We start from the raw sequence: 16,850 nt of genomic DNA, 5'->3' as shown, positions 1-16,850 counted from the left end.
TTAAGGGGCATCCTAGACATTACGTCTACTCTTTTAACCTAGGAGGACACTTGGCTAGAACGTCTCCTGAATATGCGAGGGAAGAGTTTCTTCGTCACCTATGCAAGGGAATGGCAGTGACTCGGCCCTGCATGGAGTGTCCCTAGCTGTGCAGGCACAGAGAGATCCTAGAGGAGAAATGCACAGACAGACATAGAAGCACCATATCTGCACACGACGAAGCCGCACGCACAGTGACTGAGAAGCAAGCGCGATGGGCGCCCGCCAGGCCCACGAGGGAGGCCCTGCTCGCACCCACCTGCCGCGGCCCTGCGCCTCCCCCAGCTCCTTCTGCAGCCTGGCATTCTTCTCCTCCTCCTCCAGCAGCCGCCGCTTCACGGAGCGCAGCTCCTGCTGGGCCTCGCACTTGATATCATTGGCGACCACCACCGCCGTCCGCAGGTCTGCCTGGAACTGCCGCCACTCCTCAGTCTCCTCCTGAAAATGCCAGAGTGCACACCTGGGTCAGACGCCTGCCAACGCCTGTACCTGGGCAGGAGCTCTGGAGTCCCCAGGGTGGCCACTGAGAAAGAGCGGCCAGCAGTCCTCAGTGAGTTCCTGCTTTAATGGTATCTCACTAGTAGGTAGGAAAAGGCACAGGTGAGAACCACGTCCTCATGTCATCAGAGTGCTCCATTCTGAAACTGAATGACTACTCTAATTTTACTTCCTGCCAACAAGAATTTATGGTCTTGGGGTCCACGCCATGAAAATGGTCCATGACAAAGCAGGTTAGAGAGTGACCAGGTATTTGCCCAAGGTTTCCAAACCTAAGGCGGGGGACACTTATAATGAGATGCTGGAGGGACTCCCATCCACTGCAATAACCCACATCTCACCTTCACATCAGAGAATGTTCTGCAAGTTCTTTGGCTGTGGCTGAACCAAGAATGACTTTTGAGTTCTTATTAGACGACTGTCAAAGTCAAATCGCGTTTCAATCAAGAACTCATTCAGCCAGGAGTTAATGCTAGGCTTCAGGAGCTTTGAGGGTGTAAGCTGGTTCCAATTCTTGCTCATGTGGTAGGTTCGAGAAGTGGCTGAACCATCAACGAGTTAACTTTCAAAGAGTCAACTCTTTAGAGGGAGCAGCTTGCCAGAGAAGCACAAAATCAGAAAGGAAATCATCACCGGCAGTTGTCTTATGTCCTGCCAAATGCAATGACAGGCAAGAAACATTCTGATGCCTAATGGTTTTCAATAACAGCCCATGTTCTGATTAGTACCAGTCCTAGAATTTTGAAATTATTTTGTAAGGAACTAAACTGCTGGATTGGGGATGCAGGTTTGCAAATTGCTGGAAAATCAGAAAAGAAACATTCTGTGTTAAAAAAAAAAAAGTGACCTTAAATTTGAAGATGTAGGATATAGCATGTGGAGTCCTAAGCTGTCAGGATGCACACGGAGATTTCATTAGGGTTCAAGTTGTATAGCCTGGCCTGTATCATAGGATCTATGTAAGAAATAACAGCATCTCATACAATAAACTGTTTAGGGCCACCACAGAAACTCAGGACTTGTCCTTAAAATAGTGTATATATAAAGCACTGCAAGTTATGACTTGGCTACACTTTCAAAGACATACAGTATAGAAGCAAGACAAATAGACAAACAAAAGCAGACACAAAAGCAGACGAGAATGGCCCCACGATCGTTTCAACAGGGAACACTAGAGAGTCTGGTTTTCCTGCTCGCCTCCGACCTTCACTTAGAATTCACACTCTTTGGTGGCCAGAGGGTAGAGGTAGCCCTTACCTAGAGGCCGTTTTACATAAAAGTCATAAACAAAGGAATGAAGGATTAATTGGGACAGGTTTGACAGGAGAAGCATAACAGAATTCTGAGAAGAAATCCACTCTTTCCAATTATCATGAAATCCATGACAGAGAACATCAGACCCACAGAATCAGGAGCCAGCCCACGAACAGCCCTCCTGCTGCTGGGAATAAAAATTAGGCAAACTGTACAGCCTGACATTTAGAACCCACTGAATCTCATTTTCAAAGACTATGTTTTATATATGACAGATATGTGAAAATTCAAAATAATTTCCTAATATCTAAGACTCTCAAAGGACACTTATTCCTGATTGGGGAAAGATAACACCACATCAGTTAAAGCCTAAAATACTTTTTATAATCTTGTCTGTAAACCATTTAAATTTTAAATAATACTGAATTTTGAACTCACCTTAGCAATACCTTACCCAATACTCCTAACAAGTTTAAAAGCTTCTCAAAACACAGTCTGTGTTATTTTTCAGTCTTGGATATATGATGATATAACCACTGGGGGTGGGCCTGAAATTTGTTTTGGACATTAATTATACATTGGTTTCCTTGGTGTGTCTGTGCTGACTTTTGAGGATTTAGGGACAATACAACCATATTCTCAACAGCAATATATGAAAAACAAAAACAAAACAACACAGAAACCTGTCTTGACTTTATTCTTTCCAAGCATGGCGCTGTGTTTGGAAATACACACGCCTAGATTTTCAGTTGTACCCTCAAGTGTGACCACTGAGAAGGGAGTGGATGACACTAATAGGGAATGCTGAGGTTGTACAGTTCTGTGGCATACCATGTCTAGTGNATTCAGCCCTGCATGGAGTGTCCCTACCTGTGCAGGCGCAGAGAGATCCTAGAGGAGAAACACAGACACAGAAGCACCATATCTGCACATGACGAAGCCACACGCACAGTGACTGAGAAGTAAGCGCGATGGGCGCCCACCAGGCCCATGAGGGAGGCCCTGCTCGCACTCACCTGCTGCGGCCCTGCGCCTCCCCCAGCTCCTTCTGCAGCCTGGTGTTCTTCTCCTCCTCCTCCAGCAGCCGCCGCTTCACGGCGCGCAGCTCCTGCTCGGCCTCGCACTTGATATTATTGGCGACCACCACCGCTGTCTGCAGCTCTGCCTGGAACTGCCGCCACTCCTCAGTCTCCTCCTGAAAATGCCAGAGTGCACACCTCGGTCAGACGCCAGCCAACGCCTGTACCTGGGCAGGAGCTCCGGACTCCCCAGGGTGGCCACTGAGAAAGAGCAGCCAGCAGTCCTCAGTGAGTCACTGCTTTAATGGTATCTCACTAGTAGGTAGGAAAAGGCACAGGTGACAACAACATCCTCATGTCATCAGAGTGCTTCATCCTGAAACTGAATGACTACTCTAATTTTACTTCCTGCCAACAAGAATTTATGGTCTTCGGGTCCACGCCATGGAAATGGTCCATGACAAAGCAGGTTAGAAAGTGACCAGGTATTTGCCCAAGGTTTCCAAACCTAAGGCGAGTGAGCCACGGGCCGGCCCTGACATGCACATCTTATAGCCTTTTGAAACTTACCAGCCAGCCAGCACTAGCCAAGAGGGTTTATCATTCTCCTGACCCTGGCAATATGAATGTAAATGCCTTTGGTTTTCAACCTCCAACAGTGAGGTTCTCTAAACTTTTCTTAATTTTCTCCAGTTCTCTCCATCCTGCTATTGGAGTCATTTATGTTTATACTTGGTCATGTCAATCCGCTAGTTAAAATTCCCCAATGGTTCCTCTCAAGCTCTAATCTAGAGCAGCAGTTGTCTATTAAGAATATAAATCAGAATCACCAGAGAAGGTTTCAAAAAATACTCATGGTCAGGTCCAACTCTGGCAGTACTAACTGAGCATGTGGAGCATCATCAGAGTTTTGTGTCTGGGGTCAATGCTGCAAAGTTAGAAAACACTCCTTACCTTGTTATCTTTCTGTCCATTTCTCTTGAGGATCTTATGGGAAAGAGTGATTAGTCTAGGATTATGTTTGTGTCCCTGGGTCTCATGAATCTACAAATGTAGTTTCTTTCCATCTTTTCCATAGATTTCTCATGCACGATAGATATGTGTATGTTACTTTAGCACTTTCTGGAGCTGCCTTACAGATTGGAGAATTTCCTCTTCGCTTCTCTGCTAGGGAAAGGGAAGATTTGGAAAATAAGTGGTGTTTATTCAGGTTATGCCCTCAGAAGACAACCTGTACAACCCTGTAGCAGCACGATGGGGAGAGACCTCAAGAGCCACTCACAGTTACACATTTACTCTGGGCCTCCCTGATATTCACACTCAATTGTCCTGAATGTCCTTTATTGCTCTTAGGTAGGATTTCATATAATAGAAAATATGACTGATTATTACTCCTGTGATTTTTAAACCACTATCTAGAGTCATGGTTTTTAATCAGAGTGAAACCTCAGAACCACTTGTGAAGCTTTTCAAAAGCACAGATGTTGAAGCCCCAGACTCTAGACCCACAGAAGAAGAATCTCCAAGGGCAGACAGAATCTGGGCGTGTGTATATTTCAGTACCTCATAGGTGGCTTGACCACCTCTCCCTAATCAAGAGCACCTGCTACTGGAGTTGCTTATGTTTAAACTTGGTCATGTCAATCCCCTAGTCAAAATTCCCCAATGGTTCCTCAAGCTCTAATCTAGAGCAGTAGTTGTCTATTAAGGATACAAATCAGAATCACCAGAAAAGGTTTCTAAAAATACACATGATCAGGTCCTACCCCTGAAGTTCTGAGCATGTGCAGCCTCAGAGTTTGTGTCTGGGGTCAATGCTGCAAAGTTAGAAAACACTCCTTACCTTGTTATCTTTCTGTCCATTTCTCTTGAGGATCTTATGGGAAAGAGTGATTAGTCTAGGGCTGGATTTGTGTCCCTAGGTCTCCTAACAAAAAGATACCCTAATAATACCCAATACTCCTAACAAGTTTAAAAGCTTCTCAAAACACAGTCTGTGTTATTTTTCAGTCTTGGATATATGATGATATAACCACTGGGGGTGGGCCTGAAATTTGTTTTGGACATTAATTATACATTGGTTTCCTTGGTGTGTCTGTGCTGACTTTTGAGGATTTAGGGACAATACAACCATATTCTCAACAGCAATATATGAAAAGCAAAAACAAAACAACACAGAAACCTGTCTTGACTTTATTCTTTTCAAGCATGGCGCTGTGTTTGAAAATACACACGCCTAGGATTTCAGTTGTACCCTCGAGTGTGACCACTGAGAAGGGTGTGGATGACACTTATAGGGAATGCTGAGGTTGTACAGTTCTGTGGCATACCATGTCTAGAGAAGACTGGAGCAGGCACTGCCAACTCTGACGCTGACCAACTAACCAAGGTATAGAAGACAAGTCAAGTCTCATTACTCATGGTAGNACAAAGCAGGTTAGAGAGTGACCAGGTATTTGCCCAAGGTTTCCAAACCTAAGGCGGGGGAAACTTATAACGAGATGCTGGAGGGGCTCCCGTCCACTGCAATAACCCACATCTCACCTTCACCTGTTTAGTCAACATCTTCAGCTGCCTTTCCAGGTCTGACTTCTGCTCCTCCAGCTTGATCACATTACCTAGAAATATACGATCAGACAGGAGTTGGAGAAGTTGTGAGACTCCTGGGAGATGGTAAGCTAGGGAGCAAAGGGACAGCTCTAGAGGCTGCAACAAGCTTTCGAGTCCATCCATTCTACTGCAAGTTTACAATGTTCAGCACCCTGCAAGTGGGGAGCTAGAAGTGGGAGGTTCCTCTAAGATAGGGAATGGGAAGATTTGGAAAATAAGTGGTGCTTATTCAGGTTATGCCCTCAGAAGACAACCTGTACAACCCTGTAGCAGCACGATGGGGAGAGACCTCAAGAGCCACTCACACTTACACACTTACTCTGGGCCTCCCTGATATTCACACTTAATTGTCCTGAATGTCTTTTATTGCTCTTAGGTAGAAGGATTTCATATAATAGAAAATATGACTGGTTATTACTCCTGTGATTTTTAAACCAGTATCTAGAGTCATGGTTTTTAATCAGAGTGAAACCTCAGAACCACTTGTGACGTTTTTCAAAAGCACAGATGTTGAAGCCCCAGACTCTAGACCCACAGAAGAAGAATCTCCAAGGACAGACAGAATCTGGGTGTGTGTATATTTCAGCAGCTCATAGGTGGCTTGACCACCTCTCCCTAATCAAGAGCACCTCTGGTCCCTTGTTCTCCTTGCCTCCGATTCTCTCCATCCTGCTACTGGAGTCGCTTATGTTTAAACTTGGTCATGTCAATCCCCTAGTCAAAATTCCCCAATGGTGGGGGGAGCTCTAATCTAGAGCAGCAGTTGTCTATTAAGGATACAAATCAGAATCACCAGAAAGGTTTAAAAAAATACACATGGTCAAGTCCTACCCCTGCAGTTCTGAGCATGTGGGGCCTCAGAGTTTGTGTCTGGGGTCAATGCTGCAAAGTAAGAAAACATTCCTTACCTTGTTATCTTTCTGTCCATTTCTCTTGAGGATCTTATGGGAAAGAGTTATTAGTCTAGAGCTGGATTTGTGTCCCTAGGTCTCCTAACAAAAAGATACCCTAATAATACCCAATATTCCTAACAAGTTTAAAAGCTTCTCAAAACACAGTCTGTGTTATTTTTCAGTCTTGGATATATGATGATATAACCACAGGGGGTGGGCCTGAAATTTGCTTTGGACATTAATTGTACATTGGTTTCCTTAGTGCGTCTGTGCTGACTTTTGAGGATTTAGGGACAATACAACCATATTCTCAACAGCAATATATGAAAAACAAAAACAAAACAACACAGAAACCTGTCTTGACTTTATTCTTTTCAAGCATGGCGCTGTGTTTGGAAATACACACGCCTAGGATTTCAGTTGTACCCTCAAGTGTGACCACTGAGAAGGGTGTGGATGACACTAATAGGGAATGCTGAGGTTGTACAGTTCTGTGGCATACCATGTCTAGTGAAGACTGGAGCAGGCACTGCCAACTCTGATGCTGACCAACTAACCAATGTATAGAAGACAAGTCAAGTCTCATTACTCACGGTAGTTACATAAGGTCACTATATGTACACCGAATTAACAAATACTGAACTATTGCCCCTAAGGGAAATAGAGTTAAGTTCCTGCGAGCCTCTGGTCAAAATATTTTCATCAACCAAAGGGCCATTTACATTATCTTTGTTTGTTTGCCAATGTCCTTTAAAACAAGCCAGTCTTATCAGTATTGGACACCTGGTCTTCCCACTTCCCTGTAACACTGGGAACGTTAAAAATTCTTCCACAGTCTCCTGATCTGCAAAACCTGCCTGACATGCACATCTTTTTTTTTTAAAAAGATGACCGGTAAGGGGATCTCAACCCTTGACTTGGTGTTGTCAGCACCACGCTCAGCCAGTGAGCCAACCAGCCATCCCTATATGGGAACTGAACCCATGGCCTTGGTGTTATCAGCACCGCACTCTCCTGAGTGAGCCACGGGCTGGCCCTGACATGCACATCTTATGGTCTTTTGAAACTTACCAGCCAGCCAGCACTAGCCAAGAGGGTTTATCATTCTCCTGACCCTGGCAATATGAATGTAAATGCCTTTGGTTTTCAACCTCCAACAGTGAGGTTCTCTAAACTTTTCTTAATTTTCTCCAGTTCTCTCCATCCTGCTATTGGAGTCATTTATGTTTATACTTGGTCATGTCAATCCGCTAGTTAAAATTCCCCAATGGTTCCTCTCAAGCTCTAATCTAGAGCAGCAGTTGTCTATTAAGAATATAAATCAGAATCACCAGAGAAGGTTTAAAAAAATACTCATGGTCAGGTCCAACTCTGGCAGTACTAACTGAGCATGTGGAGCGTCATCAGAGTTTTGTGTCTGGGGTCAATGCTGCAAAGTTAGAAAACACTCCTTACCTTGTTATCTTTCTGTCCATTTCTCTTGAGGATCTTATGGGAAAGAGTGATTAGTCTAGGATTATGTTTGTGTCCCTGGGTCTCATGAATCTACAAATGTAGTTTCTTTCCATCTTTTCCATAGATTTCTCATGCACGATAGATATGTGTATGTTACTTTAGCACTTTCTGGAGCTGCCTTACAGATTGGAGAATTTCCTCTTCGCTTCTCTGCTTGTACTGATTCATTAACATTGAACTCACGCCCAACAACACAACAGATCACGCCTCAAAGAAGCTTACCTAACCCGTGCATTTTCTAGAAGGTATGTCACAGCCTTCTTGTGTTTAGGTATAGTAGACAGCGCTTCATCACTGCACTTGGGGGTCATTTTAAGCAGCAAAATCACCAAAAACAAGCATAAAAATACTAAAACTGTGGGACTAAACAGACCACGAAAAGCACACTTGTGTCCAGGATGAGAACTAAAACAATAAAGCAGAGTGTCTGTGTTCAACCTTAGTTGAGAACACAAGTGCCAGATGACTCAAAATTTTCACCTCTGTGCATGTCCAAAAATGACTGTGAAAGCGCTGTATTAATTTTGACGTTCCGAATGAATTTCAGTGAGTAGGTGAACTCACTGATACAGAATCTGTAAATAATGAGCATGGACTATACAGGTTGAAGAACTTCCCAGGCAACTGACTAAGCTATTTTTGGCAACGGCTGGTGTCACCAAAAGCTTTGTGCACTAATTCTTTTGTTACAAAAGCAAAACACATTAGACGTGATAATTTGCTAAGGCTTATTTTAACAAAGCAGTTAATGTTTAATCTAAAAAATTTCTCTCTCTCTTCAAAGCAAACTGTTCATAAGTAAGCCATGTATTGATGTCTCATCAGTGACAAAGTGGCCAACATCTGTAAGTTACTTGATATCCTATCATCAGTGGAATCCACTCTGGGATTGCTTCCTCCCTGAGACTCAGAGCACACACTGTTCATCCCCAGCATCCATCATGTGTCTCTCTGTCCATCAGATCCAAGGACAACACTTGATGACTGCAGCAAACAGTTCATTCCAAGTAACGCTCTTATTCCCAAAGAGGACGATCCTTGGGAAAGTAAGTGTGAACTCTCACCCAGCACAGTGGAACCGTCAGCACTCGCCCTAGAGGAGGTGGGGTGTCCAGAGACGGAGGCAGCGGGGTGGCTCACACACAATGTGCCCCGTACATCCAAAACGCATCTGCTCGTTTCCATAACCACCCCATGGTGGAGACTCATGTTCAACAATCTATTCCTCTGCCATCCAGTTTTCCACTTAGTTTAGGGCAATAATTATTGTTTCTTAAGTGCCATTCTCCCTGGATGACAATAGAATATTCAAAAGAAAGACACTACATAAACCCTGGCTAACACGCATTCTTAGAACTCTTCCACCGTCACCCACCCACTCCTGGTTCCTCAGTATCCTACTCACGCCTGCTCCACATCTCACCTGGACTTGACTTCACTTACTTTCTAGCTCACTAATGAGTTGGTTATTATGTAACTTGACGGCCCGGTGCTGTTCCACCTGATCTTCCAATTCAAATATGGTTTCTTTCATGTCTTTTATCTCTGCATCACTTTCTGATGCTCTCTCTTGCAGCTTTAGGCTGGTTCTGCTCAGCTGTTCTGCTTGGTGATCACATATCTCCTTTAGGTAAGAATAATCCTTTTCCACCTAGAATAAAAGGAAGGTTCCCTGGTCAGTTCAACAGTAAAGTTCCCCACAAAGCAGCAGGCTCTTCAGCACAGCAGCAGCAAAGGATGCTCTTGGCATGTGCCAATTCCAATACTCTGAGCCTCACAAACAACCAAGGCTATGAGTATTCAGAAACATGATGCATTTCCAAACGGCTAGATCCTGCGCCTCTTCCTACAAGCAGAAAGAAAGCTGCACATACTAAAATACCCTTCTTTCCCACCCCCGGGTAGCACGGTCCTGCCCTGGAGGGCATTGGTCCCACACCAGGAGAGCTGCCTGGTGCCCGCCCACAACCCCACCATCGCATCTGCTGGGCAGCAGTACCCTCTGCTGGTGAGCCAAGAACAATGCCCCTGAAACCTGACTGATCTACAAACCCCCAAACCTCCTCTTGGCTATGAGATGCTTGTGGTTATCAGCATTTCTTTAAAGGAGTTCAACAGGAGTGTGATAGAGAATGCCAGCTGAGGGCACAGAACACAGAAGTATGCACGCACCAGAAACAGAAGAGCAGGACAGCACCGTTGTTTCTCCTGTCCAATTTTTTAAAAAATTATGAAACATTTTTCAAAGGAGGAATTGGTAAAGGGACACAAAAATTCTACTACATTGTATACTGATAAAATTTTTTAAAGATGAAATAAAAGATAAAATAAAAAATTATGAAACATTTTAAATATCCAGAGAAGCACCCAAAATAACAAGATAAAGATGTACACAAACAGACTTAACAATAATTAAATTCTGCCACATTTACTAAATCTTTTGACTTTGACAATATTTGTTAAAGCCTCAATCTTCCCTCCCACTTCAGTGGATAATAAGCATTATCCTAAAATTGGTATGTGATCTTTCCTTGAATGGTTTTTCACTTTTGCTACATATGGATGTGCCCATAATACATATTTTTCTGAATGCTCTGAATGTTTTAAAACTGTTACACAAATGATGCTATACTATATTACACTTTTGTGTTGTACTGTATTATACTGCATTGTGTAATATAGTAATCTGCCTTTATCCTGTGCTATACTGTGCTTATTTATTATGCTCCTGTAACTTGTTTCCATGTTTCTGAAATGTATCCATATGGATACATCATGCTAGGTTGTTACTTTAATTGCTGCATAGTATTCTTTTGTCTGAATATACTGATTGTTTTACTATATTAATGATGCTGCAATAAACACCATCACCCCCTCTCCACAGTCCTTCAATTAACATTATAAATAGCTGTATATTATACCAGGTAATCTAAGCTTGATACCTAATAGATTTCTTAGATTTTTTCTTTCGGCAGGGGGTGGGGTAGGGGGTGATGTTTCCACATTGCAATAAATTTTTTTTCCAATTGCATTTCATGTGCAAGACCTTCTGGCTGTAGACTCTACGGGGACAGGGATCTTGTCTGCTTTATTCACCACTGTACCCGTGTCCACACAGTGTCAGACATACAGAAGGCACTTAATGAATATTTGATGAACAAATGAATGAATAAATGAATGAACAAACGGACACTGGAAGGTAGTACTGCACTGTTTTTCAACTGAGAAGGTGTGATAAGTAAGGAAGGGAGGGACGGAGAGAGAAATGGAAAGAGGGAAGGAAGGAAATAAGGACAGACAGAGCCAGCATGGGGAAGAGCCAGAGTAGACTGTCTGTGTTAAGGGTAAACATTACTCTGTGAAACTTGTGTTTCAATTATAAGAGTGTACGGCTCTGGATTTCAACATAAAATATATCATTGCAGGCTCGGGTCAAAAAAGTCCATAAGTTCCTGAAGCATTTCAAAATGGCTAAGGGTGCAGACTCTGGAGCCAGACTGCCAGGGTTTAAGTCCCAATTCTCCCAAACCAAGCCTGGTATTCTTTAATCCCTCTGCCTCAGTTTCCTCGTCTGAACAATGGGGACGGTTAAATGAAATAATGCACTTACAGAGGTTATCACAGTGCCTGGCACATAGTAAGCACTCAATAAAAGTCATTCTTTCTCTCATAATTGCTTTATGTCTACAATATTAGATAATATACTACAGGTCCATTTGACCAAGAAGATCACAATATATGGAAAAGACCAAAAGTCTTATATCTTAATGAGTTTGGAGGAGAGAGGAGGCACTGCAGGTTAGGCACTAGAAGGCTGACGTGGGAGAGCATGTGCAAGGCAGCAAGGGCAGGATCCTGGAGCGCTGCAGCCTCAGGCAGAGAAGGTCAGCTCCACCATGAGTGCTTCAGTCCTGGGGGGCCCTGGATACACCCCTACCCACTGCAAATATTAGAGCACACTCCTGAGACGGCTGTAGCGGTGCCGCACAAACATCTACTTCTCTTCCAGGAGAGTGAATAGCTGGTTGTCATGGTCTGACTATACTGAATAAAGACCCCTACAAGGTACATCGACATAGCTTTCTTTTTTAAAAAAAAGATGACTGGTAAGGGGGTTGTAACCCTTGACTTGGTGTTGTCAGCACCACGCTCTCCCAAGTGAGCTAACCAGCCATCCCTCTATAGGGATCCGAACCCATGGCCTTGGTATTATCAGCACCACACTCTCCCGAGTGAGCCACAGGCCGGCCCTTACGTAGCTTTCTTTAATTGAGTACAATGAATAAAAGCATGAAGTGTATAAAGGAGATCAAGCTAGAGGTCAACTAAAAACCAAGGTCTACACAAACTAGCCATAAGAACAGAGAAGGTAGAATAAAGACAATAAAAAGGAAGTAGGCTTATAGTTAACCCAGCAATGTTATCAATATATAAAGAACCAATAATTCAGTACATTAAAAATAAAAGCATGCTGAGATGAAAATATAGTTTAAACATTTCAGTGTTAGTTATTTTTCATAGGTTCTCATAGCAAACATAATACCTTGAAGAATTATGTTGGTTTTGAGAAATCATTTAATCATTCATTCAAATATTCACATACCAATAACACAGAGACACGGGCAGATACAGAATCAGATCATTACGGGGAGTTTAAGATGGTGACAGGTCTGGAGCGGGTGAGCCAGAAGACAGCATGAGCCTGAGAAGTGTGCGCTGTGCTGCCAGAGTACTATTTGCATTTCCAAGAGCAACAAAAAATGAATAAATCATTGATCAACTAATCTACAACGACAAATAAGCAACTACAGATTCGAGGTTTTAGGGCCGACACAAGAAGATTCCTGAGAGCGCCCAAGCCGCGCTGTGGGACCGAATGAGCAGTCTGCCAAGAAAGACGCAGAAACGGAGAGTAAGGCGCTGGACCGGCCCAGCTCTGTGAGCTCAGTGAGTGACCCCCAGCCCAGCCCCGCCTGTGGGGCAGACGCCCGCCCGGCTCCCGCCTACCACACCAGGCTAGGCACTGGCACTAGCGCTGCCTCCATTTTCTCGGGTGGAGGCGGAGCCGGCCGGCTCGGATCGGCCAGGCCTGCCCTCTTTGCTTGGCGCGGCTCTTCACTGAGCCGAGCTACTTGCATGCCTCGGCACGGGACCCCCAGGGCCTGCGGACTGGCCTACAATCCCACTCCCCCCATGGATCTCTGGTGGGGCTGGTGGTGGGGGGAGCCCCCGGCCAGCATCGGGAGGGCAGGGAAAAGGAGCCTGCCCAGATTGTCACTCCACCACACCCTGGGCTTCGGCCCCAGGTAAACTTCCTGTTTCTGGGAGGCAGATACCATCTCTGTGGCCATCAGTTCGGAAGAACCCCAAGCTAATTTCTGGTTGGGAGAGGTGAGGCCGGAGCGCTCTCGAGTTCACTTGAACCTGTCGGAGAGCTGACGGCTGGTGGGTGCCCAGGTCAGCCCGTGCTGGGGGGATACAAGGAGGAACTGTGTGCTGTGGGATCCTCCCCCGAGGAGCTCACACCTTGGTGTCAGAGATAACTCAACTACACAGATAGCCGCAGTACCGGGCAGAAAGTGAGAGGCCCAGAGGAGGCCTTATCCAGGGCCACAAAAGCACTCAGAGCGTCTCTACCAGAAACCTGAAAGTCTTCCTGGGCAGGGCAGGGCAGAGCGGGGCAGAGCACAGGCTTGAAGTACCGGCTGATAGACGAGGACTGCAGAAGACACGCCCCAGCCCTATACTGAGTGCACAGAGTGGGGAGGGGTCCGACAAAGGAGACGGAGACTCAGCAAAAAAAATACACACCCTGCGGGAAAAATACACACCCTGTGGCCCCCCCCTGCAAGGTTCAACAGCCCCACCTAGTGCTCACAGAGTGGGGAAATGTCCGGATAATGAGGTGGAAACTCGGCAGAACACACATACCCTGTGGGGCCAGCAGGGCGGACGCTGAAACACGCCAAAAGGCCCACTCGGTGTCCTCCGTGAGTTACCCCCAGAAAAATCCCACTTGCGGGGCGAAGCCCGATTATTCCCCGCCCATTACACCAGGCTGGGCGCCCACAACAAAGCTGCCTCCATTTTCTAGGGTGGAGCCAGGCAAGCCCGGAATAGTGAGGGCTGGCCAGTCATCTCTGTCTGGCGTGGCTCCCCGCTGGGACGAGCTAATTGCTTACCTTGACGCAGAGCATCCTGGGGCTTGTAGTCCCACTCGGCCCACGGTTCTTAGAAGGGGCCGGCAGCGTGGGAAACCCCCGGCCAGCCTCGGGGGGGCTGGGATGAGAAGCCCGCCCAGATCGTCTCACCGTCACACCCTAGGCGACAGCTACAGATAAACTCCCTCTTCCCGAGAGGCAGATTCCATCTCTGGGGACCTCAGTTTGGAAGTACCCCTAACTGATTTCTGGTGGGGAGAGGGGAGCCCGGTGTCCCCCTCGAGTTACATTGAAGTGTACCAGTCGGGTTTCTAAGGGAGCCGACCCAAGTGAGGGGAAGGCAAGGAGAAATTGTGGGTTGACTGACCCTCCCTCCTCCCCCCCAGTCCGGAGAATTAGGTCACCTGCTAGGCAGGGCGGGGCGCGACACAACTTTGATGACTCAACTAAAAGTCAAGGCTTATAGAAGACACGCCTCAGCCCTGTCCTGAGCACACAGAGTGGGGAGGGACCCGGCTAAAAGAGGCGGAATCTCAGAAATAAATAAAGAAAGAAAGGAGTAGTTGACAGCCCACTGGAAGGATTTCCAAGGCTCGATAGCGCCATCTACTGTCGGAAGTCCAAGATTCGAGAGAAAATCCCTGCCAAAATGAATAAACATCCAAAAAGAAATGCAAAAAACCAAGAACATACACCACCAAAAGTCAATAATTCTCAAATTCTAGATCCTATAGAACAAGAAGCCCTTGAAATGAATGACAGGGAATTTCGAGTGTTAATCCTAAAGAGGCTGAATGAGATACAAGAAAACACAGCTAGACAGCATGATGAAACCAGGAAAAACATACAGGAGCTGAAAGAGGAAATGTACAAGGAAATCACTGTCATAAAAAAAAAACGTAGCAGAACTTGCCGAACTGAAGAAGTTATTCAGCGAAATAAAAAACACATTGGAGAGTTTAACTAGCAGGATAACGGAAGTTGAAGAGAGAACCTCGGTTCTTGAAGATGGGCTCTTTGGAATAATACAAGCAGACAAGAAAAAAGAAAAAAGTATCAAAGATATCGAAGAAAATCTGAGAGAGATATTAGACAACCTTAAACGCTCAAATATCCGAGTCATGGGTATTCCAGAAGGGGAGGAAAAAGGAGATTGTATTGAAAACATATTCAACAAAATAGTGGCAGAAAACTTCCCAGGCATAGGAAAAATCATAGATCTTCAGATCCAGGAAGCTCAACGATCCCCAAACGTATTCAACCCAAAAAGGGCTTTGCCAAGGCATGTTATAGTCAAATTGGCAAAACTCAAAGACAAAGAGAGAATCTTAAAAGCTGCAAGAGAGAAGCGTCAAATCACCTATAAGGGAGCTCCAATCAGGTTAACATCAGACTTCTCAGCACAAACCCTAAAAGCTAGAAAGGAATGGGATGATATATTCAAAATACTAAAAGACAAAGATTGCCAGCCAAGAATACTCTACCCTGCAAGGCTGTCCTTCCGAAATGAAGGTCAAATAGTATATTTCTCAGACAAACAAAACCTGCGGGAGTACATCACCACACGACCACCCTTACAAGAAATTCTCAAGGGAGTACTGGGATTGGATTCTGAAAGATAACTACCACTGCCACAACAATCGAAGTAAAATCAAAACCCACTAGTATAATAAAAATGACAATCATGAAAAGAAAACAAACAAACAAAATCACTAGAGGCAACCTAAGGAACCAACAAACACAGAAAACAAATCGGAAAGCAGAAAGCAAGCAACAAAAGACACCCAAGACAACTAAACAACCAATAAAATGCTAGANCAGGTCTCCTGACACTGTTGACGCTGTGCAACCCTCAGCAAATGGTAGAACATCCCCTGTATACATATTATTACTGCTTCTAGAGGTACCAGAGTGGCAATGAGAGACCGTAGGGTCCAGAACAGAGGTGGCTCCAGGACCTCCTCTGAGGCTGTACGGGAAGGTGATGGCAGCAGCCTTGCCTGCAGGCCAGGAGAGCATTCTTGGCTCAGTAGAAGACCCTCCCTCCTCAAACCTGCTCCACGTCTGCTATGCTTTGAATGTGTCCCCCAAATTTCATGTGTTGGAAACTTATTCCCCACATTCTCATGTTGAGGGGAGGTGGGTCTTTGGAGGTGATTAGGACTCCATAAGGTCATCAGGGTGGGCTCTCGCAGCTTGCCCTCTGTCCACATGATGTCCTCCACCATGCTGTGAGGAAGCACGAAGGCCCTCACCAGACGCTGGTGCCATGATGCTGGACTTCCCAGCCTCCAGAACCAGGAGCTAAATAAACTTTTCTTCATAAATTGCCCTGNGCGCTCCCGCCGAGGGTTGGGATCCCACATACAGACGGGTTCCCGCTCACTGGCTGAACAACGTGCGGGCGCAGCACCGAGGGTTGCGATCCTGTTGCCGGTCCCAGTCCGGGCGCGACACTGAGGGTTGCGATCCGTTGCCGGACACGAAAAAAGACAAAAAGAAAAAAAAAAAAAAGAATTATGTTGAGTGCTTAAAAAGAGAGTGCTTAAAAAGAGAGAGAGAGAGATCATCTACAAGGGCAGAGGAGGGTAGAAAGAAGCATCCCACCCTCCCACTTGCAGTCAGGTCTCCTGACACTGTTGACGCTGTGCAACCCTCAGCAAATGGTAGAACATCCCCTGTACACATATTATTACTGCTTCTAGAGGTACCGGAGTGGCAATGAGAGACCGTAGGGACCAGAATGGAGGTGGCTCCAGGCCCTCCTCTGAGGCTGTACGGGAAGGTGATGGCAGTAGCTTTGCCTGCAGGCCAGGACAGCATTCTTGGCTCAGTAGAAAACCCTCCCTCCTCAAACCTGC

General features: G+C 45.5%; 1 protein-coding gene across 1 annotated transcript in view; it reads right to left on the bottom strand.

Annotated features, from left to right (window-relative positions):
* The window catches only part of LOC103607847 (cytospin-B-like), a gene marked incomplete at its 5' end in the record, with an annotated part of 81,345 nt that overhangs the window by 44,670 nt on the left and 19,825 nt on the right, over window positions 1-16,850 (bottom strand). The window contains 3 exons of the mRNA XM_008592314.1: window positions 275-477; window positions 5,355-5,428; window positions 9,272-9,479. Of these exons, the coding sequence (XP_008590536.1) occupies window positions 275-477; window positions 5,355-5,428; window positions 9,272-9,479 (485 nt within the window). The remainder of the gene's footprint in view (window positions 1-274; window positions 478-5,354; window positions 5,429-9,271; window positions 9,480-16,850) is intronic.

This window comes from Galeopterus variegatus, unplaced genomic scaffold (genome assembly GCF_000696425.1).
Source record: "Galeopterus variegatus unplaced genomic scaffold, G_variegatus-3.0.2 Scaffold7770, whole genome shotgun sequence".
In the NCBI taxonomy this organism is placed as follows: domain Eukaryota; kingdom Metazoa; phylum Chordata; class Mammalia; order Dermoptera; family Cynocephalidae; genus Galeopterus; species Galeopterus variegatus.
The sequence above is the reverse complement of the archived record's forward strand: the minus strand, read 5'-3'. Positions and strand labels throughout refer to the sequence as shown.